Here is a 27,330-nt window from a genome sequence, read left to right as displayed (position 1 = left end):
CTGTTTAGATGATGTCCAGTTTATCTGTTTTTTTTTTCTTTTGTCTTCAGTGCTTTTGGTGTCGTATCTAAGAAACCATTGTCTAATCTAGGATCACAAAGTTTTCTCCTGTGTTCTTCTGAGAGTTTTATAGATTTAGCTCTTATAGTTAGGTCTTTGTCTTGTTTTGAGTTAATTTGGTGGGTGGCATTAGGTAAGGGTCCAATGTCTTTCTTTTGCATGTGGCTACTTAGTTGTCTCGGGCACCATTTGTTGAAAATACTGTTTTTCCCCCCCTTGAGTTGTCTTGGCACCTCTGTTGAAAATGAATTGGCCATAGTTGGAGGGGTATCTGTGTGGACTCTGAATTCTCTCCCCTTGGTCTTTATGTCTGTCTTTATGCCAGTACCACACTGTCTTAATTATTGTAACTTTGCAGTAAATTTTGAGATCAGGACGTGTGAGTCCTCCAGCTTTGTTCTTTTTAAAAATTGTTTTGGCTGTTCTGGGTCCCTTGCAGTCCCACATGCATTTTTACATTTCGCTGGTCACTCTCTGCTGGGGGCCGATGGAGTAGGGGAGATTGCTGGGGCTTTGTAGGGGTGTTGCCTGTACTCTGTACATCGATTTGGAGAATACTTCTATCTTCACATGAAATCTTAACATTCCTTTAGGTTTTCTTTAATTTCTTTCAACATTGTTTTATAATTTCTAGTTTATAAATCTTGCAATCTTTTGGCTAAATTTATTCCTAAGTACCTTATTATTTTTGATGATACCGTAAATGGAATTGTTTCCTTAATTTCGTTTTGGATTGTTCATTGCTGGTGTATAGAAATGCAGTTGATCTTTGTGTCTGTTCATGTGTCCCTAGTCCTCACTACACTGGTTTATCGGTGCTGATCGTGGTTTGTGGGTTCCTTAGGACTTTCTGCGTAAGATAATGCCATCTGCGAACAGAGAAACTTTTACTTCTTTTCAATCTGGATGCCTTTCATTTTCCTTGCCTAATTACACTGGCTGGAGCCTTTGGGAGAAAGCTTCCCAGAAACGGTCAGGGTAAACATCCTTGTCTTCTTCCTGATCTTATGGGGAAAGCATCCACATTTTCACCATTAAATATGCTGTTAGCTGTGGGTTTTTCTGTAGGTGCTCTTTATCTCATTGAAGAAGGTCCCTTCTGTTTTAGTTTACTGAGTGCGTTTATAGTGATGCGGTGCTGGGTGTTGTCAAATGCTTTGCACAGGAGAGAACCATGTGTTCTGTCTGTTCGTTCTGTTAATATGGTGTATTATGTTGGTTCATTTTCAGATCTTAAACTACCCTTGTATTCCTAACATACAGTTTACTCTTCCTTTTATTAAAATACTGTTTATTCTAGTAGCAGAGGAAATGACTTTCAGTTCTCCTTTCTGACTTGTCCAGTTTATTTAGATAATTTGCCACAAACTGGGTTTTTTTAGTGATTGACTAGAAAACAATATTCAGATTTTTCTGCTTTGTCGATTTTATCCAGTCTACTCATAATTTGGAGAAACTCAGTTTTGAGAGCTTTTAAGATTATAGTGTCTCTAGCTTAGAACCTTACTCTATCTCCTACAGGTGGTTTTCCATTTTGTATGTTTGGTGGAGGCTTATTCACTTCTGTCAGTTCATGTCTGGTTTTTGAAACAGAACTTTTGCCTTCAGTGATCTGCTGTAAAAAGATAGCTAGAAATGCTGTACACTCTCGCACGCACATTTATTTGTGTCTGGTAGTAGAAAATTTTCCACTTTTTTATGGAAATGTGTAATGTTTCAGAGTGCTCTACTATGGTATTCACCATAATCGGAAATTCTCAGATTTATCTGACATTCTCATTAGAGATTTTGTCCTTGGAGAGGAGATAGTACTCCTAAATCTGAATATATAGGAAAGCATCTTCACTATTTTTGAGTGCGATTTTCCCAAAGCCTCTTGTCACTGGATTGATTATCTGTGTTGCTGTTGGAGTTCCTACAATATATACACTCGCACTCTGACAGGTGCTGCGGAGCATGAGATGAATGGTGCGGCCATTGCCCTCGATCCGTGTCTTACGTGTTCACAGATAGGGGAGAGAATGGGTTTGGCCATGGTGGGAAAGGACGTGGGTGGGTTGAAGCAGGTGACCTTGCTGAGTGGTAGAGGCAGACACTCCTTAGAGTGAGCTCCAGAAAGAGTGGGAAGAGAGAACGCGGAGACTGAGGACAGGGCACTGTCCAGCTTTGCTTTAAGAGGATGAAGTGGAGGTCAACTTTTTTTAAGAGGAGAGATTACAGTATTTCTGTGTGACATTGGGACTCATCTGTTAGAGGGGAGAAAGTGGATGGTGCTGCAGAGAGCGGGAAGGTTGTCTTCGGAGCAAGTCCTCGAGGAGCCTAGGTGGGACGGGACCTCTTGATGGCACAACTGTGTGGAGGATCTGTTCTGGGCGCTCCTGGTGTGACTGAAGTGGGCGGAATCACTCGCAGGGTGCGGCGGGGGGCTGGCGCGCAGGAGGCGTGGGCAGAGGACGGGTGTGGAGAGGTGCTTGCCCGGTGGTCTGGGCCCGGGGCGGAAGTCCGCGGAGGCGGGGGAGCGAGAGCAGAGCCCCGCCCTGGAGAGGGCTGCGGGACGGCTCCGGCTCCGGGACTGGAGACCAAGGCTGGGGAGGGCGGGCTCTCGAGTCAGACTCGGGGAAGCCCAGGCCCGGGGGCGGGGGTGGGGGGGATGAGAACCCGGGAGAAGGTGGACCATCGGTAAACAGGATGTAGGGGAGGTGTAGTTGGCTGCTGACGGAAAACACGCAAGCATGGGGTGCACGTTCCCCGGGGGCCGGTGAGCCAGCACCTCGGGCCCTCCTGCCCGTGGAAGTACTCACCCTGTGGGTGAGATCCCCCTGCTTTTGGACTTGATATAAATGGGATCCCACTGTAAGTGCTCCTCAGTATTTTCTTCGTGAGACTAATCTGCTGTGTTCGGTGTGGCCGACATCTGTCCGCTTTCATTGCTGGGTGGTGTCACCCTGTGGCGGGCACGCGGGTGGTTTCTCCGGTGAACGTGCCACTGCTGAGTGCCGTGGCGCTGAGCGCCCGTGTTGCTGGCGGCCGCGTGTCTGCAGTGGGATTTCTGGGTCCTAGAGTGTGTGGCTGCTGAGCTCTGGCGGGCACGGCGGGCACGGCCAGTCTTCCCAGCGCTAGTGCAGGGTTTCTCCCACAAGCAGTGTGCAAGAGTTCCCGCTGTTCCCCACCCCGGGCCCCTTGCCACGGCGACTTGGGCAGGTGTGTGGTGGTTTTCACTCACACCGCCTGAGACCCTTACTGGCCTGGGATGCATTCGGATGAGACCTTAAGGGGAAGTAGATGATCGGCTTTCATCGTGAGCACTTTTGGGGACTGTTTTTCACGCAGTCCTGGCAGTGAGGGGAGAAGGTCAGGAAGGGGACAGTTGTCTCACTAGGAGCGTGCAGCAAGTCTGGGTCTCCTGCCCGTCCCCGCACGTCCTGCTGGTACTGTTGGGTCCCCAGAGCTGCGTGCCTTACCTGGAACAGACGGGCCCCTGGCCTGAAGGTGGCGTTTGAATAATCCTCCAGAGCTCGAGCTGCCTGAGGAGAGGAGAGAAAAAATTAAATGGCCGGAAACTGTATCTCCCTTGTCATTGTTGTGGTTTCATTTTGTTTTGACAGTGACTCAGCAATTTAGCTGGTCATTTTGAAGCGGAGTGTCACTTATTTGGTAAACAGTGAGCGGGGATGGTGGGGTGTTGATGGGGCGGTAGGTGGGGCGGTGATGTGATCCGCGCCTTTGTGCAGCTTGAACTCGGCCGGGCAGCGCAGGCCGCGGAGCGGCCCCTCGGGAGGCTGTCCCAGGGGCTCGGCCGGAGGGGACGCTCACGTCGGACGTAGGGCAGTGAAGTAGAGGAAATTAAGTTGTCACACTTTCATGCTTAGTTTTGAAAAGCTTGAAAGTTTGGGAAAATACAAGACTAATACAGCAAACACCTGTGTACTCAGCGCACGCCCGAATCCGCCGCTCGAGCTGTCTCCCCGTCTCCTCGGTTGGACCCCAGGTCCTGACACATGTCACGCCTGGCTCACTTTTAACCTCCCGTCTCTCTCAGCCCCTGTCCTCACCCTCCTGGCGGAACCCCAAACCCGGTCTCCCCACCTGCCTGCCCGCACAACTCCAGCATCTCCACACTGCGTTCACGGAGATGTCGGTCCCCGGGCGGCAGGGACTCGGCCTTGCTCTGTGTGCCCAGTGCCCAGGGCACTGCCCAGCTTACAGTAGTCACTCAGTGTGTTTGCCGAATCGTAAAAACAAGCTGCTGCCCGCAGATCTCACAGGAGCATTGATACTGTGACACAGCCCCGTGTTTCTCTGGTGCGGTTCCCTCCTGTCTGTCCTGAGAACGCTTCTCCACTCGCCCCCACAGCACCTGTGCTCTGAGCGGATGAACCTTCTCTCCTACCTCCTAGAAAGAAGAGCTGCCATCTGATGAGACCACTTGTCAAGGCCCAGGTCCACTCCTGCCTCTCCTGTGCCATGCACGCCGTGACCACCCCCCCCCGCCCCGCCCCGTGCAGGTGCCCCTGCTCCCGCCTGTCTGCTAACCCAGCTGTCCTGTGTCGTCAGTCCCCCTCGGCTCGGCCGTGCCATGGGCACATGAATGTGACTTCATGTTCTCCATCTTTTAACACCTTGTTGACGACATGTTCCCTCTGGGCCCCCCTCCACATGTCTTACTCCTGCTTCCTCATGTCGCACGCACCACGTCCTCTTACATCCAGCGCCGCCTGTCACCTGCCCCCTCCCAGCCGTGAAGCATCCTCAGCAGCCCCTGAGTAATGTCTTGTACTGCTAACTTCCCATTTCCTGATTTTATTTTGAACAGTAAGTACTGACTTCCTGTTATGGTAACGGATGACTTAGCTTTTTTGCTAACATCACCTTCCACCCACATGCAACCCCCCTACCCTGGGGAAAAAAAGAAGAAGAAGAACAGGAAAGGAAAGAAAGAGTTGAGAGGATTCTGTCAGGAGTCTCGTTTCCTCCTCCCGGTGCTGACTGCGCAGATAGTGTTGGTCCCTGGACTGAAGTACACGTTTTCTTTTTCATACAGATTTCATTTTCCCCAGAGCTGATGATTGCCTAGTGGCTCCACAGGCTTGGGTCTGTGTGTCTGGTGCGGCCTGAGGAGAGCCGTGCGGGTCCCAGGCACAGCGGGCACCCGCTAGCTCTCCTCTCCCCCGACGACGTCTCCCCCAGCCGGGACTGCTGCTCCGACAGCTGTTGGCTCCTATCCTGTCTTCCCCAGCATGGGGAGGTCAGGTCCCCCATTTTCCTTTCCCTTGGTTTATTGTCATTTTGCCAAATTGCATCTTCCAGTGGTTTGCTGAGAAAGGGGTTTTTGCCTTTTTTTTTTTTTTTTGGCATGTTTGAAAACATCTTTACTCCTCCCTTTTGAATGCGATTGAAAATTTGGCTAGGTGTAGAATTATGGGTTGAAAATTATTTTTTCTCAGAATTTTGAGGATGGTTGGTATTCCAACCACCATTTTCCTGCGTCCTGTCTGATGCCATCTGATTTCTTTGGTGTGTGACCTGTTTGTTTTCTCTGGAGAATTTTAGAATCTCCCTTTATCCTTGGTGTTGTAGTTTTCTCAGTGAGGCAGCGTGGCCAGGGTCTGCTCCTGGGTCAGGCTCGGCCCTCCGCGGACCTTGTCAGCCTGCAGGCTCCCTGCTCTGGGGCACACTCACCTTAGTCCTTTGATGTTTGTGTCGCTTCCTTTTCACTCGCCTTTCTGGAGCTTCTTACCTGGTGATGGGCCACCTAACCTGATCCTCTGAGTATCTTTTCTCTTGTCCATCTCTTTGTCTTTTTGCTCTACCCTTTGGAAGAGGTGTTGAGTTTTGAAATTATTACCGTTTGAATTTCAAAGCGCGGTTCTTGTTTCCGTCTCTCTGTGGTAGCATGCCGCTCACCCTCCAGGGACCCCGCTGGATGAGGTGGCGCCCTGAGGACTGGCGGGGGGCTGCCACACGGGTGAGCTGGGTACAGTGCCCAGGGCCTGCTTCTCTCCCTCAGAGAGGGGTGACGGGAGCCCTGCTTCCTAGGCTGCTGGGAGGTTCGCCAGCTTCACGCAGGACCGCGCACAGTCAGAACAGCACCTGGGCCCTGGCAGGCGCCCGGCCAACATTGGTGATGTCATTCCTGTTGGCAGGCATTAGCTCCCTGAGGACATTAATTGTCGTGTCTTCGACATTTTGTTGATGCCCTGTCCCTCTTTCCTCCGACTTCCTTGTTCGGGCGTTTTCTCTCACCTCTGCAGATCCCGAGCGATGGGTGCACGCTTAAGATGCAGCCACTTTGGAGCCAGCAGGCAGTTCTGCGAGCAGGTGGGCTTTCCAGCTGGAGGGCTTCCCTGTGGTTGGTCATTTCTTTAAGGACCCCACGTGTTTGAATCTTGAGGCCTTTTCTCCCGAGATTTATCATTTTGGAGAGGAGCCCTGGAGATGGTGGGAACCCTTCCCTCCTGGCAGCTGGAGTTTGGGAAACAGGAAGGGGGAGTAACTGTGTGCTCCCACCTGACAGGATGGGGACAAGCTTGGGGACCCAGCAGTTCAGGAAACAACCTTCTGCCATCTCCATGCCCGGCACCTGGTGTGCGGCCTGGCTGAGGCCCCCTTTGCGCACTTAGACGGTCACCTACCACGCCTCCTGCCCCGTGCCATCCTCTGCCTGTCAAAGCCTGCCCACCATTGTTGCTTGGTGGACGGACACCTTTCCAGTTCTCTCTGGCACCTTGGTGGTGGGAGGGAAAGGCCCATGCTCACAGTGGGCCACACTTGACAGCAAGTCTGAGCTGGATTCTTAGAGGCTGCCAGGCGGGTGTCATGGTTTCCGAGTGTGACTTCAACATTGACTAAGTAAGTTCTGCATCAGCCAGGTGACCCCTCCCAGCAGAGTGCCTCGGTGTGGCCGTGTGCTGTGGCTCCCAGGAGCCTGGCTGCCCCTCTGCAGAGACCCAGTGCTGCTCCCCATGGCCAGCAGGTGCCTCTGTGGGCGCTGCACAGGGGCCTCTGGCCGCTCAGTGAGAGGGAGCACTGTCAGAGCCCTCCTGTAGTACATGGCAGGTGTAAAGGACCCACTCAGTGCCCTCTGTCAGCATCACACTGGTTTTGTAAAGTAATGGCCATCACATTAAATTCATGTTGGTAATTTAAATTTTGTTGGTTTTGTAATTTTGTTGGTATTTAGTTTGTATATTTATTTTGACTTTACATCTCTTCTAAACTCTATGGACAGTATTTTCTTTTTTTTCTTTTTTTTAAAGATTTTATTTATTTATTTGACAGAGACAGCCAGCGAGAGAGGGAACACAGGCAGGGGGAGTGGGAGAGGAAGAAGCAGGCTCCCAGCGGAGGAGCCTGATGTGGGGCTCAATCCCAGAACCCTGGGATCACGCCCTGAGCTGAAGGCAGACGCCTAACGACTGAGCCACCCAGGCGCCCCATGGACAGCATTTTCTAATTTTAGATTCATACATATTTGCGCAGCTTAATGAAAATAATTTCTCACCAGTGGGAGTCATAGGAGTTTCTCTTTTAAAAGATTCAGTCCATTTTAATTAAGTTTAAAAATCACTGACAGAACTAGAATGCCATTAATTATATAATATCGTACGCCCCCTGGGTATGAATGACAGAGATTTAGTCCCGTTTAGTCCAATACAGAATATTTTAATTTCATTTAAGCAAATTGGGTTATTTTGAGTAATTTAAAAAGTGGCACTTCTAACAAGAAGCTTTATCCTTTTCCCATCTGTAACTGAAGGGGTGTTTTTGTTTTTGTTTCTAAAAAAGAAGGAAAGACATCCCAGGCAAAAGAATTCAGTGTGTGTTTATTTTTTTTAAAAGAGTTTTATTTATTTATTTGACAAAGAGAGAGACAGCCAACAAGAGAGGGAACGCAAGCAGGGGGAGTGGAAGAGGGAGAAGCAGGCTCCCAGCAGAGCAGGGAGCCTGATGCGGGCTCGATCCCAGGACGCCAGGATCACGCCCTGAGCTGAAGGCAGACGCTTAACGACTGAGCCACCCAGGCGCCCCTTCAGTGTGTGTTTAAAAGTCATGCGCTGGGGGCACTTGGGTGGCTTAGCCGGTTAAGCAGCTGCCTTCTGCTTGGGTTATAATCCCGGAGTCCCGTATCGGGCTCCCTGCTCAGAGAGGAGTCTGCTTCTCCTCTGACCCCCCTCCCCCTTTCTCATGCTCTCTCTCACTCTCTCTCAAATAAAATCTTTAAAAAAAAATTTTTTAAGTCGTGCACAGTGTAGGTGAGGTGAGAGCTTGTATCACGGGAAGTCCTGTGTTAATAACTATTTGACTAAAATGTGTGTGCACGCCTTCAAGAGCTGTATGACTTCATGGCAGCTTCGGGAGCGCGCGGGGGTGGGGGGTTCTTCAAGTACGTTCAGTATTGGGATCTGTTTCTTAGTATTGGACCAGCTGTTCCAGGAGCTGTACAGCAGTATTGACCTTTAAACACTCCCGCCTCCTTTGTGGGGCCCTGCTGCGTGTGCAGAGCACGCACTGCCATCTGCCAGTCGGACAGGCCCTCCCGCAGCCGGGGTGGGTTTGTACTGATTCAGCCCGTCCTCATCCTCACGGCAGCCAGAGATGAGATTGTCTGGGGTAGCCGATGAAGGTCAAGAGTCCCCGTGCTGGATGGAGCAGGCTGACAGCAGCCCGTGCGGGACCAAACCCATGTCCTTGTCCTGATTCAGCCCACACTCAGCACCCCCGAGCGGGAGAAAACTGTCTTTTCTATTTTTCTTGATCGAGTCCATTTCATGAATTCAGATCTGTTCCCTCTAGGCCTTAGCCTCAGCACTCCTAAGGGCTTTTCGTGCACTTGGCTTTGTTGCTTGTACCCTGTGGCCTTTACCCATAGTGTGCTGATGACCAAGAACTTTGTGTGGCTAGTGTCAGAAATCTCAGGTATCCAACAGCAGTGTCTCACTAGGTAATGATGATGTCATTATCGATAGTAATGACTATATCCAGTCAGTGAAATAGAGTCTTTACTGTGTGTAATGTTATTTTGTACAGAAGCCAGCAAAAGTTATTGCAAAGAATATTAAAACATCTATTAACGTCATATAAGAATCAGATCTATTTTATAAATTAATATTAGGCATGCATCATAAAATCAGACGACAGTCTTCTAGGACTGATTTTTTTCATTTTTTTTCTTTTCAAAATTAATTTTCTAAATTTTTACTGGATATCCTTATATCGAGACCATGCAGTCCAAATATATCCTGGTGCCCTGGGGCCAAGCATTCAATCCATTGAGCAAAACCCATGAGCCCATATGTGGTCTTGGGTCTGGGTGTCAGAACCAGACTTGGCTGCTTGGTAATGACAAGTGTCCCATGAAAATTTTGCTTTATCCAGGGAGAAGGTTTTATGTGTGTCTTCCTTTTGAACCTTTCTTATTGACCTTTGATATTGATTATGACTCCTTTCACAATCATAATGTGGTAAATTGCTTCTATATTTTATTGACAGCTGACATCATCTCAACTGTTGAATTTAATCACTCTGGAGATCTTCTGGCAACGGGAGACAAGGGTGGCAGAGTTGTTATTTTCCAGCGGGAACAAGAGGTCAGTGACTCACAGTCCACGAGCCATACGAAAGCCAGCCATTCTCATGTCACTTGGAAGGAGGGAAAGACACACAGGCACTTTCTCAGTGTCCGACTTCACTTAGATTCGGTTATGTCACATTAACCGTAGAGAAGCTGCTTATGTCGGGTGAGCAAGAAGATCTGTGTTTCCGCTCACTGACATCCGGCCACTGAGCTCGATGGAGTCCCCGGTGCCCTTGTCTCCAGGAAAGGAGAGTCCTGGCCCTACCCACGGGCTGTTGTGAGGACCAAGTGAAGAATGTGGGGTGGTGGAATTCCGCATCTCTTTGCTTCCATCCTGTGATTCATTAAAGTGGCTGTGGGTGAAAATCATGTCACCAGCCCCTAGAGGTGCTGGCCCCAGCCCTGCTGTCCAGAGTGCCGTGTGCTCTGAATGGCTCCTGGGCGCTAGCTGCAGGGAAGAGTCTGTGTGTATTGGGGGGGCCATGAATTCTCTCTCCCTCCTCAGTCAGAGGTGAGCAGCCTGCTTCTCCCCCGCCCCCTGAGGGCCCCACTATCAGGGCTGAGAGGAAGGAATCCTCAGAACGGGGCCTGCAGGGCCGCAGAGATGACTCCCACTCATGAGCCATTTTTTAGGTCACTCCCTCTTTGGGGGGTTGGGAGGAAGGGCAGAGAAACCCATCTTTTTCAGTTATGCGTCAGAGGGGAATGGGAGGTAGAACCAGCCTTCCAGCCCCCCCTTTATTTCTGGGGAGCCTCATCAGAGTTCGTGACGGGTGCTGAGCAAGGAAGGGAGACAAGCTGCTGCCCCGCTGGCGTGTCGTGTGCATACTCCGGGCAAGAACACGGTGCAGCCCGACCTGGGTTCCTGTAAAGCATCTGTCTTTTCCCCTGACAGCTTCGCACACGGGGCCCCTTGTCTGTGCCCAGGCAGGTCACTGGGCAGTTACCGTCTCATCTCCAGATTCTAGTGTCCCAACTTTCATGGTACAGCTTTGGTATGGCACCTAGTGGGCCCTTGTCCCCTTCCAGTAGCTCTGCGTGGCAGCGAGTGTCAGCCCTGCCACCAGAGAGGGAGCACTCAGGGGCGTCTGTAAGAGGGTGAGCCCTGGGCCCCCCGCAGTAGAAATGGAGGATTGCGTTGGGCAATGGGAAGAGATTTACGGAACGCCAGCGCCTCATTATTAAAATATACCTGTTGCAGCTCTAATTTTGATTATGTCCGTGTAGATTTAAAAATGTTTTTAATTCTATTTTTTCTGATTCGGGATGGTAAGAATTCTTTTGTGGATATTATATATATTGTCATTAGTCTTTCTAGATCTTCACAGATGATTTGATAAGCTCATAATTTTACATTCTTTTCCAGAGGTAGATTATTACATGGTGCTGCTTAAAAAGAACTATATTTATTACTTTTAGTACTAGAAGGATTATTTAACAGATTGCTGAGTCAGCTGTCTTAAATTTAAGAGTTCACTTTTAGCTCCTTAAAGTTTGCCATCTTAATGATATCCATAGAGAAAATGAAATTTTTCTCATTTTTGTGAGTCATCATTTAAACCTAAAAAATACTATCTTCAGATTTGAGATAGATGATAGTAAAACTTCAGCATCTTTTTTTTTTTTGAAGATTTTATTTATTTATTTGACAGAGAGAGACAGACAGCCAGTGAGAGAGGGAACACAGGCAGGGGGAGTGGGAGAGGAAGAAGCAGGCTCATAGTGGAGAAACCCAATGTGGGGCTCGATCCCAGAACGCCGGGACCACGCCCTGAGCCGAAGGCAGACGCTTAAGGACTGCGCCACGCAGGCGCCCCTCAAACTTCAGCATCTTGTTACAAAATGTGTTGGGCATCCCAGTTGTGAGCACCTGTAGCGTAAAGTGCTGAGTCAAGATGTACGAAATCGTTGTAGGTAATGGGGCAGCAGGTTCACACAGCAGCGGGTTGTTAACCTTGTTTAAATTTGATAAACCCGGCCATCTGCAACTTCATAAGCCCTGGGAAACTTTTTTCCCCCATCTTTTTCTTGGTATTTTGGTTAACATAAAAAGAGCCTTCATATTCCATCTGTTTTTAAAATATTTTGGTGGTTGCCTTATATAACCCTCACCGTGGACTTGGATTTTTCCAGCACTGTCAGTTCAGCGGCCACTGCCCTCCCTGCAGGGGCCCAGGGCACAGGCCCGTGGGAGCACAGGAGGTATGATGACAGTGCAGGGCCATGCTGGACTGGGGAAGGTGGCGTGGGTGTCAGGCCAGGGGATCAGGGCGAGAGGGAGCCATCGGAAAGTTCGGGGTGTGCATGAGACGTGAGGTAGGGAGCGTAGTTAACAGTGTGGTGGTCGAGTTTTTTTCCTTCTTAGCGGCAGAGCCCTCTGTTTCAGGAAGCCCAGCGTGTCAGTCTGAGGTGAGCAGAGTTTAGGGACGTGGCTCCCACTCTGCAGTTCACTGTGCAAACTATTCGATTTGAGTAGTTCTGACATTAGCACTCAGCATGTCTGAAACCAAAATGTACCTTCCACCAGCTTCCTGTCCTCCTTGCCGATGCTGTTCCCAGCACCTCAGGTGGGCAACCTCGGGACCCAGTTCCCATGGGCAGGCATGTCTTCCTCAAGGCCCTTTGTCTCGCCTTTTCTGTTCTTACCTCTCCCTGGACAGAGCATGGAGACCACTCACTGCCTGGGGGGCCTTGGAGGCTGACGCGGGTTCTCGGCCTAGTGGGCAGAGGTTTTAGGTGTCGGGGTGGGGGTTGGTGCGGTGCGTGACGGGAACACGGGCCTGCAGCATCAGGAGTGTCTGTTGTGGTTCTTGGAGAGCAGGGCCGGGAAAGACAGGCGACACGTGGGGGTGGGTGCCTCATGTAGTTATTCATATTCTGATGTTTTTTCATAGTTGGTTATGGTCTTGAGGCGTGGGACCAACTGATTCCACAGATTTTTCTTTTTTAAAGATTTCAATTTCCTTTTTCTCATTGGCAAGGTAGAAGCGTCTGTTGGTGTAATCTGCTTTCTCATAGAGGTGGTTGCGGGCCTAACACAGCCACGCGTGGAAACCATGTTCTAGATCCTGGGGTCCATGTATGGTTTCCAGGAGTGTGCGGCACATAAAAGTAGAGAGATTCGAGGAGCGGGGGGAACGTTCTCTCATAATACGTGATCTTAATTCAGAAATACTAAGAAATCTAGGTTCCTCTGTTTCATTCGATTTCCTTGATACACAGCCTAAATGTAAAAATGTAAGATTTTAGGTGCTGTTTATATAGCAAGAATTAAACAAAATCTTGGTGTGCTTGGTTTTAATTATGTAATATTTTTACTGTTTCATAGAAAATGTCATTTTGGATACAGAACGTTTTAGAGATTAATATAACTCCATTTATGAACCCACCACTGGGGTTTTCCTCTTTCCTAAAAAGCAAGCCCTCGGCAGGTAGATGAGGTGCCCGTGGTGCTCTCCCTATTTTGTCTTCCAGCTTTGTTCCCAAATCTGCCTCCTTCTCACTCTGCCTTCCCAGAGTCGGTTATTATTTTGAAGACATCATGCATCTTTCCATGTTTTTCTACTTCTACTGTAACGTAGAGGATTGTTTTACGTATGTTAACAATTCCGTCACAGGTGTATCCTCTGCCAGTGCTGGTCAGTCATCCTCTTCCCGGGGGGGAGGGGAGGTGGCAAGTGTTGTCTTGGCGGGCTGTTGCAGAGCTCGGTGTGGCCTGCACGGTGCTGCCCCCTCCGTGGGCCGGCCAGCCTCTCCAGGAAAAGTGTGTGTGTGAAGGAGCCTCCTTGTGTTGAGGAGTCCCTGGCCCCCTACAGGCGGCAGGCGGGTTCTGCAGACCCCGCTCTAGAGTGCAGGGTCTAGAGTGCAGTGCCCACCAGCGGGGGAGAAGTTCTGCGAAATCATCTGTTACTGGTTTTTTCCAAGTAAATTAATTCGGAGTGTCCTCGGTTTGATAATTTTTGATCCAGGATTTTCTTTAACTTTTAAAAATGTGTGTGGTCATTTTATATTCAAATTGGTAGTACTGAATTTTTCTCTGTACTGTGCTTTGTTCATTAACCCAGCTCATGTTTCCTTGCAGAACAAAAGTCGCCCTCACTCTAGGGGAGAATATAATGTTTACAGTACCTTTCAAAGTCATGAACCAGAGTTTGACTATTTGAAAAGTCTAGAAATTGAGGAAAAAATTAATAAAATTAGGTGGTTACCGCAACAGAATGCTGCTCATTTTCTACTCTCTACAAATGGTAAGAGCTTTTTTTTTAAGTGGTTATTTGATTTTGGATTTTATTTTTAATTTGCTGGGTGTAGCAGATTTTTACTTTACTTTTTACATTATTAACCCATTCTAGAAGTGGTTTCTGCTTTAAACTTTGGGGAGAGGGTGAGTGATTAGCCAGGTAGGAGGTGGTAGGCTGAAAACTCGAAAGTATACAAAAGCGAGCAGGCACACGCACTCCCTGCGTGGCATTGCCCTGCGGTGCAGACTTGCATGTCTGTACTTACCATGCAAACAGAATGTCCAGGTTTGTCTATAACTGGAGAGTAACCTTCAGAGTCTCGTAGCTTATCGGTGAACATAGAACCACACAGTTCTCTAATGTAACAGTCGACTAATAGAGGTGCAGCATATGGTTTTTCTTTTAATATGGACACTAAGGTTTTTATTTTCAGATAAAACTATTAAATTATGGAAAATAAGCGAACGGGACAAAAGAGCAGAAGGTTATAACTTAAAAGATGAAGATGGACGGCTTCGAGACCCATTTCGAATTACAGCACTGCGGGTACATGCCACCTTTCCTCAAACTACCCCGTTCTCTTCCTAGTTAACTGCGGACGGTGCGTGAGTCAGCTATTGAGGGAGGACCGCTTGGTGGGGCTGCTGTGGCCTCTGCCTTCTCGATGCGTGAAGCTGTTTGTAATTGTAGTCTTCAGTGTATCTGTGTGTGTGGAAATTGGGATTCCTCGTATTACACGTAGCAGGAAGTCACACGGTAACTTCAGAAAGTCTGATGATACTAAAGACTCAGGTCTAACCCTACAACAGACATCTTTCTCCGTGTATCAACAGCCTTTCACTCCAAAGGTTGTAAGTAGCGTGTTGGTGGTGGTGAGGCCCCCGTGGGACTCAGGACGGTGCCCGGATGAGGCCACGCAGGCTGCGGATGTGCGATGAGCCGCACGCTGCCGGGACTTTCGTGGCATTTCCTCAGTTAGCTGAGGCGCACTCTGCGCTTTCAGAATTCTTTGCCTGTCAGTCCCTAGTATCGCTTCCTTTTCTGATTGTTAAATCTCAGGTATCCCTGGGCACCCTGTGACACGGCGATGTTCATCAGTTCTGATACCTAGATTTGGTTCGCATTGTAACATCTGTGAAACTGAGTCAGGTCATTTGCCCAGTGGTGCACACCCCGGAGGCTGTGTGAAAGGAGGTGGGATACGGGAAAGGAGGTGGGCGCCAGGACGCAGGGCATGCGCGGGACAGCAGCAGGAAGACCAGCACTGGCGTTGGTTCTGAGGTGTTCCCTAAGACCGTTGCCCAGTGCTTGTGAAAATTGTTGGTTGGCTGGTTCTTTAACAAGGTTTAAGAGCTTTCTTGAATGTTGTTTCTCAAGTGAAGGCCTCATCAGTGAACGTGTCACACATCAGTAGTGAGGTGCTGCAGGGAAGGACACCACACCCCACCGTGGTGACGCAAGGGGCAGAGTGCGCATGGTCTGTCTCGGCTCCATTCCCCAAGCGCTCAGTGCTGGGTGCACATGGGGTGCTGGGATGGCGGGCGCACAGGACAGCCACAGCCCAGCCACGGAGGCAGTGCTCCCCAGGACCCAGGAAACAGCAGCATTGCCAAGGAGAAGCACAGGATGGGCCCATGTCCTCGTAGACTCTTAGGTCCAGAGTGTTACTGTGCCTCCACGGGGTTGACACTGAGAAGCAATGTGAGTGACTCAGGGCGAGTTTCTAAAACCCTGATTTGAACCAGGATGTTTTGATCTGAACACTGGTGGTTTCTTCGCCACCATGCCCTTGCTTCCACGTCTCTGCAGCAGTGAAAAACCATGGTGAGTGACAGCACCTCTCGTATTCCAGCTGCCGATATATGAAACTCCCAAAGTGTGACCGCACGGGGGAGGCTTTGGGGGCCCTGTGGCGCTGTCCTGCCTCCTGCCCTGGTCTCTTCTATCCGTCCCCCACCGCCTTCATGGCCTCCCGCCAAGCACACTGTCCCCGCTTTTAGCCTGCTTCACCACACCAGACGCTCACGTGCCTGCTGGAAAAACCACAGGTCTCGTTGGGCTCAGTGTCAGTTTTGTTCAGAGGCCTTTATACGTTCACCTGGATGCACTTGGTCTAACTGGGCCGGACGTGTCATTTTATCAGAAACAGCTGTTATGAACACACTGTGATTTCAGAGTCACAGGCTGTAAAATGACCTTTGTGACTTTAGGCCCATATTTGATTTCTTAATTGCCTCTCTGAAAGCTAAAAAAGGACTATTTGTCTAAACTTAGCTGTGTAGGAGTCAAATATTGCTCTTTTTAAATTTTGTTTTCCTCTTAAATGTTTAGTGCCAGAGAGGGATTTGGTTAGGCAGAGCCGCCTTTATGTCCTAGCCTGAGAGTTGCGTGTGTTTTGGTCATTTAGAGACGCATCGGAGGGCTGTGGTGGCCTGTCCTGTGCCCTGTAGGACGGACACCTCCTGCTCCAGTATCTAGCTGGTTGAAAATGAAGGGAGTATTTATGCATGTTCCCCCCCGCCCCCAGCTCATTTTTGCAGACTTTTGGGCAGAGAAGACAATAGGAGAGCGCGCCGCCTCGCCTTTCCAGGTGCTCCCTTTAGCTTTAAATTAGAAAAGTAGCAGTTACTACTGTTAATTTTTTATTTTGCTTTTAAAATCCTGCTTTCTTTCCCACTCGGTATCAGTGATGCTGGGACTTTTTTCCTCCTTTTTCACATGTGGACACGAGCGCCCATGATGGCGCCCGTGCTCTCGTGGTGGCGCAGGTGCGCTTAGGCTGGCCCCTTGCGCTCGTCTGTTGCCTGGCTGAGTCCACTGTCCCCACAGTAGTGTAGACGTCCTGCTCCCTGACCACAGCACCCAGTGCAGAGATGGGTTTTTGCACCCATTGTACATACCAAACACCGCCTCTGCCAGAGAAGTGAGCGGCCCCGCGAGCTCTCGGTGGCTGATGAGCCCTCGTGGCCGGCAGCAGATGGAGCATGGCACCTCTTCAGCTCTCTGGGGGCCTTCCTGTGCGCTCTCCCGTCCCTGCACCCCTGCCTGGCGCTCGGCGTGTGCCCTGAGCAGCAGACCACCGGGGCAGAGAAGAGGCTCAGGCGCCCGACTGTCACTCTGCAGGGCAGCAGCTGTGAGGAGGGGAGGGGGCAGTCCTGGGCGGCGTCTCCCGTGAGCGCACCGTGGCTGTGGGACAGACGGGAAAGCGAAGCCCCACCGTTAGCGGCACCCAGGTCCTAGAGGCGCTTGTCCCCGTGCCAGTGTAGCCTGCCCTTCGGCAAGAACGGATCTGCCGCGGGGATGGCCGCGAGGAGGGATACGACCCCGTTCGCAGCCTGTTTTCACAGCTCTGCTCATTGGTTATTTGGGGTTGTGCCTGTACAGAACTCTTAGCTCGCTGGGAATGTAGATGTGTTCCTTTTTATTTTGTACTATAAGTGTAATTTTATGCTGCGGTGATCTTTGTTTTGAATTCCTATTTCCTTCCATTTTTAGGTTCCAATATTGAAGCCCATGGATCTTATGGTAGAAGCAAGTCCACGACGAATTTTTGCAAATGCTCACACATATCATATAAATTCCATTTCAGTAAATAGTGATCATGAAACATATCTTTCTGCAGATGACCTGAGAATTAATCTATGGCATTTAGAAATCACAGATAGAAGTTTTAGTATCCTTCATCAGATGGCTGTCTTGGCATCGTTGATAGGTTTGTTCTTCAGGGAAGTTCTCGGTGCACGTCTGCTCGTGCGTCTCGGAGTCTATACCTCTAAACGTGGCTTGCTGCACGTGCCTGTGGTGTACGTTCTCTGATTTAACGTGTCCCTAAAAGTGGGAACTGCTTTCTACCTTTGGGGAGAGTTCTCTACAAAATGAGAATGACCTCAAGTCCATTGCCCTCTTGGGCTCATGAGAGACGATTTCAGATACTGTGTATCTGGAGGTTCAGTGTTGCCTGGTCCCTTGCCCCCGACCCCAGACCTGCTCACAGATGCTAGAATAGAAGACACTGGCGTTGGTTAGAGTGGTGCTTAGTTACCCAGCCTGAGGAACGACCGATCATGTGAGAATTCTGTTTTAGAAGACAAGCTGTTTAAGGGATATTCCAACATTGGACTCTCGTAATGCTACAGTGGCACTGTTACTGTTAGGGTGAGAATCTGCGTGTGACTGGTTAGTCACGCATGTTAAAAGTTGTTGATTTCTCCAGAAATGAGAGTCCTGTCACATGTGCACATCGAGGGACTTCAGTCAGGATTTCCCACATTTGGGAGCGATGTTGGGCCGGCCAGAGTGGGTCAGACGTGGCGGGTCGCCTGGGCCGCAGCCGAGACGAGGTTTGGCGTGTGTGCGTGCTCCCTTGTGCTCAAGAAAACCCATGAAGTGAAGTGTATGTGGTGTTTTCAGTTCTAGCATTTCACAGTGCATTTTTATTATCTGTTGTCCTTTTTCTTGCTGTGGTTGTTTACTTAACCTGATGACTTAGTTTGTGACACGAGTGCACGGCGGCGCTGCCACGCGGGTGGCAGAGGCGCGGGGACGGACTCGCGTTCTGACGCCTGTCTTCTTTCTGCAACTTGGCAGAACTTCCCGTCTTACAAGGTTCATGGCCGTGGTTCCTGCTTTCTTTTTATTCTCCTTAAACTCTTACATTTTAAATCCTTCTTTCTTCTGTTAATACGTAACCATCTTGAACAAAATTCAGGTAGTTCCCCCCAGTCCCTCCCTTGGCAGGTAACCGTTGTAGGTGTTCGATGCGCACCTTCCAGCCTGTTTATGTCTGTCTGAGGAAGTGTATGTTTAAGACCGTCCTCTACACGGTGGTAATGAAGTTCCAAGGACTCAGGGGTGTCGGGGGCCTGAGTTCAGCTCAGTGACCTTCATTAGCATGAAGTCCCTCTTTCTGCCCAGGTCTTTTTCTTTCTCTGTAAACCCGCACTCCTTGGGTGCCACCTGCGGTTCTGTGGAACCCGAGAGCGGCCTGGGACACGTCAGAAAGCCCCTGCCGTTAGCCTCGTTGCTTTCTGATGCGTTCTAAGCGTCTTTCCCTCTCAGTAAGAATGCGGATTTGCAGCTGCGGGATCAGCTGTGCGCACACGTGAGCCTCGGTCCCCAGCACGTCGGCTGCAGGGCAGGGCCGCGTGTGGGATGCGTCCGTGTGGGCTTTGAGACCCGGGTGCTCCCACCGCCTCTGAGTATTTGTTTCAGCAGAAAGCTGGACCTTCTTTAAAGTAACTTTTCATATTAGTAAAACCAAGATGAGACCATTTTTAATTTATTTGATTATAGGTGAGTTAAAGTATCTTCTGTTCATTTACTGTCCATTAGTGTGAATCTTTTTTACTGTCCTTTGTGATTTTTCTCTGTTGGAATCTCATCTTTTTTTTTCACGATTTGTGAGAACTCTAATTCATAAATGATTTGTGTATGCAGTCGTACTTCCGTTGCCTTTACAAACTTTTGTCCCACCGTCTTGTTTCAGATGCCCTTCCTTGTGACCTGGGTTATGAAACACATAAGGCCTCCATACACGTACTTGTATTTATTAATACTGTTACCTTAAAAGTACCTTTGATGCACTCACGTGAGCGCGGTCCGAGGCTCAGCCCCCTGCCCCCGTACCCCTGCACGTGTCTGCGCGCTGTCAGCCACCCCCTCAGCGCGCTTCGGGCTTCTTGCCTCCTGGTTAACTTTGCAGACCGTGCCCCGTGTGTGAGTGGTGGGGGCGCTGCTCGGTCTGTCGAGGTGCCTCCCCAGCAGCCTGGGTGGTTTCTTCCCAGGCTGCTGCCGACTGCTCCTCTGTGAACCTGCCGGGAGCTCTACTCTGGCACAGAAGGTCCCGGACCTTCTCCAGACTCCCGGCAGCCTCTGGGCCGGCTGCAGGGCTCCAGCTCCTCCGGGACACGGCCTGTGCTAGCATGTCCAGCGACGAGCTGTGGTGTCAGGTTTCTTACTTGCTTCGGTGGAAGGGTTCGTCTGGACCCTGTTGTACCATCCTGACCCAAAGCCAGATTCTACTCTTTCCTCGTTTTTTTTCGGTTGAGTGATTTCCGTGTCTGGCAAGCTACAGTGTTAACACTGTTCTAACAGAAAAAGCAGAATCTTTTGGAACCTGGCAGTTCTCTTCTGTGTGTAATTTATGGATATAAGTGTGGGATTTTTGCACAAGTGGCTGCTTGCTTCCTTTTCTTGTTTACGTCATTAAGCATGTCCGATCTTGCTGGGCACGTCTTCCCGTGGAATGGTAGTGGTCGCGGCAGGACGCAGGCACAGCGTGTGCGCGTGGGGCCGGGCCTGGTGAGGCGCGGGGCAGGGGTGCGAGCGGTGCAGGGACCCGGGTCCTCTTACTGGCGTGCGCCTCTGCGTACAGGGTGTGGGACCGGCTCCTGTATGCGTCTGCCCCCACCTCTTGCTGTGGGGCGGTTCGCCCCTGACGGTGGCTCGAATGTGGACTAAAGCCCGCCACGCGCTCTGCCTTAACTGCGCCTCCAGACATCGTGGACATCAAGCCTGCGAACATGGAGGAGCTGACGGAGGTGATCACCGCGGCCGAGTTCCACCCGCACCAGTGCAACGTGTTTGTGTACAGCAGCAGCAAGGGGACCGTCCGACTGTGTGACATGCGCTCCTCAGCCCTGTGTGACAGACACTCCAAGTGTAAGTCCTGGACGGCTCAGAATGTCTCATGTTAATCCTCTGTTTTCCAGCCGCGAGACCATCTCCAGAGACTTGGCATCTCTTCTGGTCTCCTTATCCCCGTGCAGGCATAGGACCTGCTTTTGATCCCGAGTCCCAGGGTGGCTCATTGGGGGGCCACTGCTGGCATCACGTGGGCCGTGAGGCCGTGCTCCCGTGGCCTCCCCGTTAGCTGTCCCCTGGTGGGCAGCCCATAGTGTTCCTCCCGCCCAGAATCTCAGGGCTTCCCCAGAGGCCTCCCCGGCCTGGTCCAGCCGAGAACATCTGTCGCCTCTACCTCCGCGCATTGGGACCTCGGCTGAGGCTGCTGGAGCATCTGTCTCATGACGGCTCTCAGCTGTCGGGATGGGCTCTGTTCACAGTGGGCTTTGCTGGACTTGAACCAGTTCCCTCAGGTGAAGTTCTAGTGCTTTAATCCTCTGAGCCTTGAAGTTTCTTCTAGGTGAGGAAGGTTTTGTTTTTATGTTTAGCCATAAATAGGCCCGACCTTCCAGGAAACCGAATGTGTGTGTGTGTCGTGCGTTAGGTCCCATGAGGGGGCTGGACCGTGTGCTGGAGGCACTGCTGATGTTCCTCACAGTCCCCTGACAGGTCAGACCAGCCTGTCGGAGGAAGTGCCTTGGATTTTCATTTCCTATGACGCTTTCTCGTCTGGTGAAGTCCATTCGTGGATCGCTGTGTCTGGGGAGTCTCCCGTATGAAATGGAGCAATGCCAGCAGGGCCTGGTGTTAGATGTGCTCACTCCAACTGGTTCTCAGTAACCTTCTTGCCTTACTCTCGTTTTTCTACGGCTGTGTTTTAGAGAATGCCTCCTGTGGGACTCCCGCAAGGAAGAACGAGCCTCGTGTAACGTTGGCCTGTGTCTTTCAAAAGAATATTCTTTTGTTGTTGTTTTTAGTAATCTCTACACCCAACGTGGGGCTTGAACTCACAACCCCAAGATAAGGAGTTGCACGCTCCACCGACTGAGGCAGCCAGGCGCCCCTCAAGATAATATTTTTGAGTAAATCATTTTAGATTCCAGAAGTAGTTTTTGTCAACAGAGTAGTTTGAGTAAATGCTTGGTATTGCCACTGGTTAAAATTAACTTCAAATGCAGAGGCAAGAAACATGGGTTTCTACGTTTAAAAAAATAAATAAATAAATAAATAAAGCAGCTTAAAATGAGGAAGTGCTCACTCGAAGTTTCCTGAGCTGAGGGCATGGTGGTGCGATCAGGGGTCAGGGGTCTGGTGGAGTCTCTGGGGTCTCTACCACGGTGCAGGTGGAGGGCCATTGAGTTTCTTCTGAGAAAGCAAAACCTGTAGGAGAAAGGAAGGTCTGCTAAGGAAGCATCTGGAATCTTTCTCAAAGGACTAATTCTGTTTTGTTATGTGGAGCTTGACTCCTGAACAGCAGACACAGACCCTTTTTCCTGACGGGCTTTGGTGTATGGGACCATTGTGGAGGTTACAGTCTGGACCCAGTGTTCTAGGTGACGCTGTTTCCGTCTTCCCGTGATATGGACGGGACGGGTCTGCACGTGGCTCGCTGGGGCCTGGGCTGCTTAGACCCGCAGGTATTCGGTAGCAGCCTGTGGTCAGCACAGGAATTCTTGACCAAAAGGCACGTGGGAGTGTGCTGAGGGGCTTTTCCAGCCACAGCCTGGGGCCTCAGGCACGGATGTGGTGCTCCTGAGTCTGAGTGAGATGGTGGGCCTGTGTTTCTGACACTGTCCCTTGGCAGTCAGTGGCACTGGGACGTCTCATCCAAGTCTCTTGAGCTCGGAAATTGAAGGCCGGAAGACATACTGAGATCAGGAAGATCAGAAGCGTGAGTGGTGTGCAGTCTGCAGCCTCTGGAGTCCCCGGGGAAGGCCTAGGGACTTGAACGTGGTTTGTTCTCTGGGTTTGTTGTTTTGTGGGTTGGGTTTGTTTGGGGGGGGGGGCTTGTTCTTTTGTTGTTGTTGTTGTTTTTAAAGAGGGTGAGTGGGGCGAGGGGCAGAGGAAGACGGAGAGAGAATCCCAAGTAGACTCTGTGCTGAGCGCGGAGCCCGACACGGGGCTCGATCCCACAACTCTGAGATCAGGACCTGAGCTGAAATCACTTAACCAACTCCACCACCCAGGCGTCCCTGTGTTCTCTGGTTTTTAAACAGAAGCTGAAAACTTTGTGTTTTTCAGTTTTTGAGGAACCTGAAGACCCCAGCAGTAGGTCCTTCTTCTCAGAGATAATCTCCTCCATCTCTGACGTAAAATTCAGTCACAGCGGTCGCTACATGATGACCCGAGACTACCTGTCGGTGAAGGTGTGGGACCTCAACATGGAGAGCCGGCCTGTGGAGACCCACCAGGTGAGGCCACCGCGCAGGGACGGCGCCCACCTGCGCACAACGCTTTCTAACCTTCCTGTGGTTTCATTAAGGTCCACGAGTACCTGCGAAGCAAGCTTTGTTCTCTGTACGAAAACGACTGCATCTTTGACAAGTTCGAGTGCTGCTGGAGCGGTTCGGACAGGTAGGGCACGCGTCGTGACGGACCAGCCCTGGGCGCGTGGGCCTCAGGGCTGCCAGGCTGTGTTCTCCGGGCCACCAGCCTGTTGGAGTGGCTGGTTTAAGGTGGGGAAGAGAGGGCGTCTGAGCAGCTGTTCCCCTTAACGATCCTGTCCGTATTCAGACAGTACCCATGGCACTAAGGTTCCTTTGGGCTGTTTTTAAAATGTTTTTTAAATATTTTCAAAATAATTTTTCTTATATTATTTCCAAGATGAGTAAGAAGGAAGGACATAGGGTAAGTGTGTGGAATGGCCACGTCCCAGTTTGCCGTTTCTTCTAGAGGGAAGAAGAGGGGAAGAGGCCCTCCGAGTTCACTGTTGGCTGTGCTTGAACAGCAGGTGGGGTGGCTGACGTGAAGTCCCAGTGGCCTTTACGAGGCAGCGGCTCTCGTGTCTCGGTAGTTTTTGTGCACGTCCTTTGAAGAGGGGGATAATACCAGTACTGCTGAGGGCTGTGTCTTCGATCTCAGACAACACAGTGCCTTTCTGGTGCCAGAAAGAGACTGTTCCCCATCGTCCATAGTAAAATGGTGTGTCAGGTGGGGCCTCCCTGTGATGTGAGGGGAAGAGGGCCCGTGCTGCTGGCCGAGCCACCACAGATCTCTGCACGTGGGTCACTGAGCGCACACGTAAGCCAGTGTGAAGAGGGGGCAGGAAGCAGAAGGGACTGGGGCACCGGGCTGGCCTATGGACATCTGATCCCAGGACCCTGCTGGCTGGGTTTTCACAGTGGAAGGCTAGTGCGCTTACAGCCTTGGGTCCATACAGTGCGCAGTGGCAGTGAGACCCTCAAGGATTATGGAAAAGGCATCATCCATCGACGTCCAGATAGGAGTCCCAAGGGAAATGTGTCTGAGACCTTACGGGGTGGGGGAAGCATAAACTCCCCTGAGAGGTGGAGCCATCGGCCCCCCGCCCCAGGATGTGGAGTCTGTACCTGGACTGGCTGCATGGTCTGGGAAAGCTAACAGAGGAGTCGCGTAGTACAAAGTAGGCGGGGCTCTGGGCATTAGGAGGAGCAAACGGCTTTGGGTCCAGGTGTTTCTCTCCTGACACACTGACCGCCGCCTCTTAGTGTTTCATGGACGCGGTGGCAGACGCGAGCCTCCGGGGCACAGGCAGCACTGGACTCCTCCCGGCCCCGCAAAGCAGCGTGTGCTTCATGCAGTCGTTTCCCAAGACCTCCAGGAGCGACACCAGGGCCTGAGCAGTGCTGCACAAGTGGGGGGGCTGGGTCCCAACCAGCACTCCCTGAGCTTCTGCAGAGAGTGGTATGCGTGCCTGCGCTTGGACGCCGTGGGGCCCAGGCACTCAGCCCAGGGAGAGAGCGCTCAGGAATCGCATGCGTGCAAACCCACCGAAAATCTGGCGGTGTTCCTCTCCCAGTACACCCAGGTCTCAGGATTTCCCAGATTAAAATCCATTTATCATGAGTGTACAGGTAAAAAGTACCAAGTACACATAGGGAAGCTACTGTGAACAAGTCAGAAACAGCAACAGAACCTGACGTCTGAGGATTCAGATACTGGAGCCATAAGTTGCAGAGTATAAGACGAGAATGCTGAAAATATTTTCAGATTAACAGAAGGAACCCTAATTATGCAAGACCCCTAAAAGTGACCTAGGAGATTTGTAAAAGAATCCAAGAGAACGTCAAGAAATGGAAAACACAGTGGTTGGAAATCACTGTGGACTTGGTAGGAGGCCCAGAGCAGCAAGAGAGACCTCGGGTTACTGAGCCAAAGAGCGCCAGAGGTGCCTGGCGCAGGCGCAGCATGGGCTGGCAGGTCGGGCACAGCGGGGGGTATTGCACAGTGAAATGCGGAGGCGTGCCCAGGAGTGTGTGTGGCACGGCAACAGCCCGGGATTTTCTGTAGCTCACGGAAGACTGAGCACGTGCATTCAGGGAGCACAGAAATCCACGTCTGTGTCAGAATGAAATCGCAGGGCAGCAGAAGCAGAGATGATCTTAAAAGCAGCCATCAAAAACCTGACGCGCTACTTTGGAGAACGGACGGTCAGGCTGAGAGGGGCCCGCTCAGCACGGCGGACACACAGAAGGTAGCGTGACGCAGCGCCTTGTCCTCCCTTCAGCGAGCGTGCTGGGACACAGCTGCCGTCAGCCTGGTGGTGTGTGTTGAGACGAGAATCACCCAGAATGTGTGCAGTAAAGGTGCTTTCAGGGGCGCCTGGGGGACTCAGTCAGTTAAGCGTCTGCCTTCAGCTTAGGTCATGATCTCAGGGTCATGGGTTCGAGTTCCCCATCGGGCTCCCTGCTTGGCAGGGAGGCTGCTTCTCCCTCTCTCTCTGCTGCTCCCCCTGCTTGTGCTCTCTGTCAAATAAATAAATAAAATGTTTAAAGAAAAAAAAATGCTTTCAGATGGAGAGCAGTACACCCTGACAGGGAGCTCATGAAATCTAGAGGGCGCGCTTCCAGGAAAGGACACCATCTCCGAAAGCGGGTGTGAGACCCAGGGAGCCAGGCAGGCACCGCTGGCCCTAGCCCTGCCAGCAAAGCTAAGGAACGTTGGCTCTGAATGATACTGATTTGTCTGAATTGGTTGTCTGTGTTTGGGGTGGGGGCCGGTTACAGCTGTCCATCAGCCAGAGCACACAAGCTCTGAGTGTTGTAAAGGCTGGGCCAGAGCCCTGGGAGAGCACCACTCGTACCCGGGACACTGCCGACTTCCGAAGCCCTGGGTCCCACGGTGAAGAAAACATGAGGAACTTCACCTACATTTACATGGTAAATTTATTTACATTGGAATACAACAATAAAAATGAAACCCGCAAGAGCAGGTATAACTAGCAAAGAAAGAAGTATCCAGAATATGCAGAGAATTCTTAGTCAGTAGGAAAGTGACAGCTTAGAAATGGGAATTCATAGAAATGGGAAGAAAATGGATAAAAATGCTCGTCCTTTGTAGGAGTCAGCAGGTCAGAGTGACCAGGATGCCCTCTCGCAGCTTTCACAACGACAGGGATGTCGGGCTCGGGGGTGGAGGCTGATGGCCTTGACTGTGGCTCTTGTTTGGGTACTGGCAGCGGCCCTCGGGGGTCAGGAACCTCGTGCACATACAGGCAAGAAAACATGTTCAGAAACAGGAAGTAGTGAACGCCTACAGGAGCCCCAGGCACTTGTCTGTTCATGACCTACGATACTAAGAATGATAGATGATCTCACAAGGGTAAAGAGCAAAGAAAGCATGTTGTTGGAAGAATGTGATTCGGTGACTTCTGTGTCATCTAGAACGTACGAGACGGTTGCGTTTTTAAGAATGTGTGACTGTTCGAAATGTAAACATGTATGGGAATGACCCTCCGTGAAGACTGACCGCCCCACTAGGGACCCAGGGTGGGAGACCAGTCTTCCTAGACCGAGCTGGCAGTGGCTGTCTTTATGCCTCTTGGTATATCCGAAATACTGAAAAATGCCCTTAAATTAATTACCCATCCCCAGGAACATCCGAAGGCTTTCTAGTAGCATTTACCTGTTCTTTCATCCCCGCAGACAGGAAGTGCCTGTCAAGGGACGGTGTGACGTGGGGGGGACCTGCTCTCTGCCCAGGGCCATGCTGTCGCGTGCCACCACTTGGCTGTAGTCAGGTTGTCTAGCAAAAATGCACATAGCCACTTGCTCCTGAGTCCACTTGGCCACCAGGGCACAGGCAGACACCTGGCCAGGTGCTCAGGAAGGTGGTCACTTAGGCAGTTGGCATCACTGGACCAGTGCAGTGGGAACGCCGACCTCCTGTGCAGGCGTGGCGGTCAGAGTCCGCAGAAATGACGAGTCTGTATTGAGGTTGGTCTGCTTTCGTTTCTCCCAGGCCCCAGCAGTTCTAATCAGCGCCCATAATAAAACAGCCTCGTCCTGAAAGAATCCCGTCTGGCTCTGCGTTCCGGGGGCTGCGGCGGGTCCGCTTGAGCGTGAGGAGCATGGGTGTAAGCTGCGCGTCGGCACGCTCCCTGCTTAGCCTTCCGCGGACGTCGTCTTGCGCACGAGGCTGAGCCGCAGAGCGTCGCGGGCTGGGCGGCCCTGGCGCTGTGCACTCCTGGGGTTCAAGAGCAGAAGTAGAACAAGTGGAGCCGCGAGTAGTCTTTCCTGAGTTCACCCTGTTTTCTGGGTGCGGTTTTAGGTGAGGTTAGTGACACCGTGAGGGACTTGCCTGCCACCAGGGTCAGCCGCTAGCCATGCCTCAATGAGACGGGAGGCCGTGGGCTCC

The 27,330-nt window shown here is 51.0% G+C and overlaps 1 protein-coding gene across 2 annotated transcripts in view; it reads left to right on the top strand.

Moving 5' to 3' along the window:
* Positions 1 to 27,330, top strand: part of PPP2R2D (protein phosphatase 2 regulatory subunit Bdelta) — a 53,310-nt gene that overhangs the window by 20,291 nt on the left and 5,689 nt on the right. The window contains exons 1-8 of one of the 2 annotated variants that reach the window (XM_087862561.1): positions 6,324 to 6,378; positions 9,550 to 9,647; positions 13,716 to 13,881; positions 14,309 to 14,421; positions 17,371 to 17,548; positions 20,371 to 20,535; positions 22,738 to 22,907; positions 22,979 to 23,070. In XM_087862561.1, the coding sequence (XP_087718687.1) occupies positions 6,339 to 6,378; positions 9,550 to 9,647; positions 13,716 to 13,881; positions 14,309 to 14,421; positions 17,371 to 17,548; positions 20,371 to 20,535; positions 22,738 to 22,907; positions 22,979 to 23,070 (1,022 nt within the window). In that variant the 5' untranslated portion in view covers positions 6,324 to 6,338. Of the gene's footprint in view, positions 1 to 6,323; positions 6,379 to 9,549; positions 9,648 to 13,715; positions 13,882 to 14,308; positions 14,422 to 17,370; positions 17,549 to 20,370; positions 20,536 to 22,737; positions 22,908 to 22,978; positions 23,071 to 27,330 lie in introns of those variants that run through there. The other variant, XM_045809477.2, reaches the window with a different exon arrangement.

This window comes from Ursus americanus, chromosome 6 (assembly GCF_024610735.1).
Source record: "Ursus americanus isolate L20-20 chromosome 6, mUrsAme1.1.p, whole genome shotgun sequence".
Classification (NCBI taxonomy): Eukaryota; Metazoa; Chordata; class Mammalia; order Carnivora; family Ursidae; genus Ursus; species Ursus americanus.
Note: the sequence above shows the minus strand (reverse complement) of the source record. Positions and strands in the feature narration are given on the sequence as shown.